The sequence below is a fragment of the Oxyura jamaicensis genome, unplaced genomic scaffold (assembly GCF_011077185.1).
Source record: "Oxyura jamaicensis isolate SHBP4307 breed ruddy duck unplaced genomic scaffold, BPBGC_Ojam_1.0 oxyUn_random_OJ71071, whole genome shotgun sequence".
NCBI classification, from domain to species: domain Eukaryota; kingdom Metazoa; phylum Chordata; class Aves; order Anseriformes; family Anatidae; genus Oxyura; species Oxyura jamaicensis.
The window spans coordinates 1-5462 of record NW_023310346.1 but is presented as its reverse complement, the minus strand read 5'-3'; the positions used below and the strand labels follow the sequence as shown (position 1 = coordinate 5462).

At 50.2% G+C, this 5462-nt stretch overlaps 1 protein-coding gene across 1 annotated transcript; it reads right to left on the bottom strand.

The window, feature by feature from the left end:
- Positions 1 to 3806: 3806 nt before the first annotated feature.
- On the bottom strand, positions 3807 to 4549 carry LOC118159570 (feather keratin 1-like). Its single transcript, XM_035314149.1, has 2 exons — positions 4484 to 4549; positions 3807 to 4142 (listed from the first exon to the last, which is right to left on the bottom strand). Exon 2 carries the CDS (start codon positions 4119 to 4121, stop codon positions 3807 to 3809), a length of 315 nt encoding a protein of 104 aa, XP_035170040.1. The 5' UTR covers positions 4122 to 4142; positions 4484 to 4549.
- Between the last annotated feature and the right edge of the window lie 913 nt (positions 4550 to 5462).

The window sequence follows — 5462 nt, the reverse complement described above, 5'->3', positions numbered from 1 at the left end:
GGCATGTTTTGCACAAGAGGGCAGGTCTTTGGGTGTGCTGCTGGTCAGGGAATTCATCCGGCCAAAGTGCAAGGTACGACAAGGAGAGTGGTGGAGCAAGCCACCTTCCCTGTGAACAAATCAGTCCTCTGGTAGTGATTGTGCCACACTCCAGGCAGCGCCAACAGCCATCACCCTGCATCATGACCAGTACTCTCACAGTCTGGGCATTCCACAGCTGCAGCACAGCCCATCTGCCTATGTAGGCAATGAGCTGTAACTGGTGGAGCAGGATCAGAGACAGACTGGGTAGGAGAAGGATGTGCTGTGTCCTTGGGCAAAGGAGCCTTCAGGCATCCAGAAGGGCACTGCATAAGGAAGAGAATATGTGTACCTTCTTGCAAGGAGGATCCAAATGGGGTCAATGCATTTCCAACAGATTGATGTCCTAGGCATGCACAGGAGCCATTCTATCCCCTTCAGATTCATCATGCCCCTACTGACACATGCCTGCCAGAGAAAATACTCGCACCTCTTATCCTTGTACTGGAAATGAGCCTCTATGTCCAAATGGTGAGGTCAGAAATGAGGAAATGAAATGACAGGAAACCAAAAGGCAACCTGTGCCATTACCTAAGATACTTTGCATTTGAGGTGAGTATACTGGAAAAATACAGCATGCATAGAGTGCATAGCAGTCATTGGTCCCAGCCAGCATGGGTTTGTGAAGGGTAGGTCCTGCCTAACTAACCTGATTTCCTTTTATGATAAGATCACCCGTATGGTGGACCAAGGGAAACCAGCTGATGTGATTTTTTTGGACTTCAGCAAGGCTTTTGACACGGTTTCCCATAGGATCCTACTGGACAAAATGTCCACCATACAGCTAAATAAAAACATCATACGATGGGTGAGCAATTGGCTAACGGGCAGGGCCCAAAGGGTTATGGTAAATGGAGCTGCGTCAGGCTGGCGGGCGGTCACCAGTGGGGTCCCTCAAGGCTCCATTTTAGGGCCGGTACTTTTCAATATTTTTATAAATGATCTGGATGTAGGAATAGAGGGTATTTTGAGCAAGTTTGCTGATGACACCAAACTTGGAGGAGTTGTGGACTCAAATGAGGGCGTAAAGGCCTTGCAGAGGGATCTGGACAGGTTGGAGAGCTGGGCGATCACCAACCGCATGAAGTTCAATAAGAGCAAGTGCCGGGTCCTGCACCTGGGACGGGGAAACCCTGGCTGCATGTACAGACTGGGCGATGAGACGCTGGAGAGCAGCCTAGAAGAGAGGGATCTGGGGGTCGTGGTAGACAGCAAGTTGAATATGAGCCAGCAGTGTGCCCTGGCAGCCAGGAGGGCCAATCGTATCCTGGGGTGCATCAAGAACGGCATCGCTAGTAGGTCAAGGGAGGTGATTGTCCCGCTCTACTCTGCGCTGGTGCGGCCTCACCTCGAGTACTGTGTGCAGTTCTGGGCACCACAGTATAAAAAGGACATGAAACTGTTGGAGAGTGTCCAGAGGAGGGCTACGAAGATGGTGAAAGGCCTGGAGGGGAAGACGTACGAGGAACGGCTGAGGTCACTGGGCCTGTTCAGCCTGGAGAAGAGGAGGCTGAGGGGAGACCTCATCGCAGTCTACAACTTCCTCGTAAGGGGTTGTCAAGAGGCAGGAGACCTTTCTCCATTAACACTAGTGACAGGACCCGCGGGAACGGGGTTAAGCTGAGGCAGGGGAAATTTAGGCTGGACGTCAGGAGGGGGTTCTTCACAGAGAGGGTGGTTGCACACTGGAACAGGCTCCCCAGGGAAGTGGTCACTGCACCGAGCCTGTCTGAATTTAAGAAGAGATTGGACTGTGCACTTAGTCACATGGTCTGAACTTTTGGGTAGACCTGTGCGGTGTCAAGAGTTGGACTTGATGATCCTTAAGGGTCCCTTCCAACTCAGGATATTCTATGATTCTATGATTCTATGACTCTATGTGGTCTATCTTGATTTCAGTAAGCCTTTGACACCGTCTCCTACAGCATCCTCACAGCTAAACTAAGGAAGTGTGGTCTGGATGTTCGGGTAGTGAGGTGGACTGTGAACTGACTGAAGCAAAGAAGCCGGAGAGTTGTGGTCAATGGGACAGAGTCTAGTTGGAGGCCTGTATCTAGTGGAGTCCCTCAAGGGTCATTACTGGGACCAGTATTATTCAATATATTTATCAATGTCTTGGATGAAGGAATAGAGTGCACTGTCAGCAAGTTTTCTCCTATTTGTCTGTAGGGGGCCTCATTTACTTGGCCTGTTTCACCAGGTAGTCTGTAGCAGATACCACTATAATGTTACCTAACTTTTTCATATGTTTAATCCCAACCAATAAAGTCTCAGTCAGCTCTTCATTCATCCCCAGGCAGAGCTCCATGTATTCCAACTGGTCTCTGACATAGGGGGCAATGCCTACTCCTTGTCTCCATAGCCTGTCCTTCCTTCTACTTTATCCTTCAGCCTTTATCCTTCTACTGCAACATTTCAGGCATGGGAGCCATCCCACCATGTCTCCATACTCCCAGTAAGTAAGACCATGGACCTACAACCGTGTACCCATCTCAAACTCATATTGTTTATTCCCCATAATGCATGTGTTAGCTTACTGACACTTAAGAGGGGCACATCAGCATGTTGGATTCCTAGGAATAGTTTAGGACTGCCCCTATTTCCTACTTTAAAATGAGTTTCCCTCCTTTTGAGGTCATTCTTTTGACCTCAAAAAAAAAAAAAAAAAAAAAAAATCTTTGTCCCACTTAGTAAGGAGCTTCCCATCTCTCGCAAGACTACACTGATCATCAAACAAGGTCCTATGACCATAGAACACAAAACTCTGTCACTGACATCAGTTCAGCAGCCAATTATTGACCTGTACTGTCTGTGTTAACTGTCTCACATCCTTTCACCACACCAGCATAATTAAGGAGACCACCTGAGTCCCCATGACCTTCACTACATATCCATAACCATTGCAGAAAGTTTTGATACTGGCTGGGTTTGACTAAATAAAACTCTTCTATATCCCAACCCCACAAAGTAAGTATAGGAAGCACCCTATGGCACTTCTCCCACAGTAGAGAGGGGAGATGGACAGCTGGCAGTATGACCGCCATGGCCACACAGCCCTAAGTAAGCAGATATTTCAAATCCACAGGGTGATCTTACACATGAAGAAGAATAAAGAATGGAAGCCGGTGTTAACAATCGCTAAACACCCGAACACCCACAAGGTGTTAAGCATCAACAAACACCTAATCCCAGAAAAAAACAATGAGCATCACCTCTCTCCCCAGGCATCCTGGAGGAGCCGCTGCAGGGGAAGGACAACTCAGAGGCACAGTCTGGGATGCAGTAGAACTTTAATATTAGAGTCAAAAAAAGGAAACAAGGTCACGCTGAGAGAGGTACAAGTGCAGGAAACATGATGGGAAGAGGAGAGCCTGTGCTGAGAGGCCATGGCAGGCATCCCGCCAGCTGTTCATGTGCCCACTCTACTGAAGGAGAAGGGCCAGAAATCCTCCCTAGGCTGATGTTGTGGGACTCAGAGTTCAGTGGAGTAGGTCTGAGCAACAAGGACACAGGTGGGAAAGGAGAGAGTGCAGAACAAGAAAGGCAGACATGGGCCGTGCTTTCTGAGAGCCCAGACTGGCCCCATTCTCTTGCAAGATGTGCTGGGGTAGTTTGACCACTCTGAACAGAAGAAGATGACGGTCTGTGCTCAGTCTACCAACTTGTGCTCACTACAAACTTCTGGGTCACTTGGGGGTCTTTCTCCAGAGCCATTGCCAGCACCTTTAGCAGGGGAAACACCTCCTGCCACAGTAGCGGCTGCCAAAGCCAGAGAGGCCAAAGCCCCCAGAGGAGATGGGCACTCCCTGAGAGCTGAGGATGCTGCCAACGGCAGCAGAGGTGGAGGATCCCACGGCGGTGTTCTGCGGGAAGGAGCTGAGGATGGGGCCGGGCAGGGTCACCACCACGGGAGAGGGCTGGATGACAACGGTGGAGTCCTGGCACTGCTGGACACAGGGCTCATTGCAGCTGTTGGCCAGTGGGGTTGGGCCACAGGGTCCACAGGGCAGGCACGGCAGGCACTGCTTGTAGCAGGACATGTCTCAAGGCAGGACGTGCACCTGGTGGGAGAGAGGGCCAGGAGGAACATGGCAGTGATTGTTGAGCAGCGTCCAGCCCACCACTGGATATCAACAGCACATGCTTTTTGGGAAGCTGGCAGCCATGTAAGGAAGCCCACAGCTTTCTCCTTCCCTTTGTTTACAATGTCCTTGTCAAGAATAACGTAGCCCATAGCTTTGGAGACACCTCAGTCAAGCTCCAGCTTCTCTCCATGACACACCTGCTGCTCCCTTCCCTCTCCCATGACTACCACTCCCAAGATCCAGGAGAGTATGAAGGGGCTGTATTGTGCTAAGAAATCCCCAGGGATGAAAAGGAGGAGAAAGACCTTCAGACTCACCTTGATCCCAAGGAGATGGAGGTGACAGGAGTGGATGAGAGACTGAGGAGATGGGGCCACTTTTATACCTATCCTCCACTGCCCCAGGCCCACAGTCACTCTAAGCAGGCTGTAATTTTCCAGCAGACTCACCTCAAATGCAAAATAGCCTTTCTAATGGCACAAGTCGTGTTTTGTTTTTTGTCAACTCTGCCATTTCATTTCCTCATTTCTGACTTGCCCATTTGGCCACAGAGGCTCCTTTCAAGTACAAGGATAAGAGGTCAAGCATTTCCCCTGGCAGGAACACGTCAGTAGGGACTGAATATGAGTCCCACATTCTCGAGGGGCTCTATGCAGGCATGGGACATGCGTCTGTGGAAATGCATTGACCATATTTGGACCCTCTTTACAAAAAAGCACACATATCCTTCTGCCTATGTAGTGCCCTCCTGGATGACCAAAGCGTCCTTCACTTGAGGACACAGCACAGCCTTCTCTCGCTTGGCCTGGCTCCCAGACTGCTCCACCAGTCACACACCTCATTAGGCAACGCAGGAACATAGGCAGATGGGCTGTGCTGCAGCTATGAAATGCCCTGGCACAAGACAGCTCCTTCTGGGGTGACATGTTGTCTGCTTATTTAGCCTTGTTCCCTCTTTTGGCAGCCTCCTGGGCTTTTCAGCCAACCCATGTTGTCAGCTGTTGTGAGGAAACTGAAGTTGGCTCTCCCAAGCCCAATGATTTCTCAGCAAGTCCTAGGGAATCAGTCCTGGGAAATGACCAGACACATTCCCTGACCAACAGCACACCCAAAGACCTGCCCTCCTGTGCAAAACATGCTGACCATCCTGTGAACTGCCTGAGCTATTAGAGTACTTGCCAGAAGCACATGCTGCAGGATAATGGCTGTTGAGGCTGCCTGGAGCATGGCACAGATCGAGCTCGGGTTGAGATAGAGCTGCTTAGCCAGAGGGGGATTTGCCATGCATGGTGCTCA

What these genes read in the sequence shown, in the direction of transcription:
- LOC118159570 (XM_035314149.1), bottom strand. Translation starts at nt 4,121, where the DNA reads ATGTCCTGCTACAAGCAGTGCCTGCCGTGCCTGCCCTGTGGACCCTGT.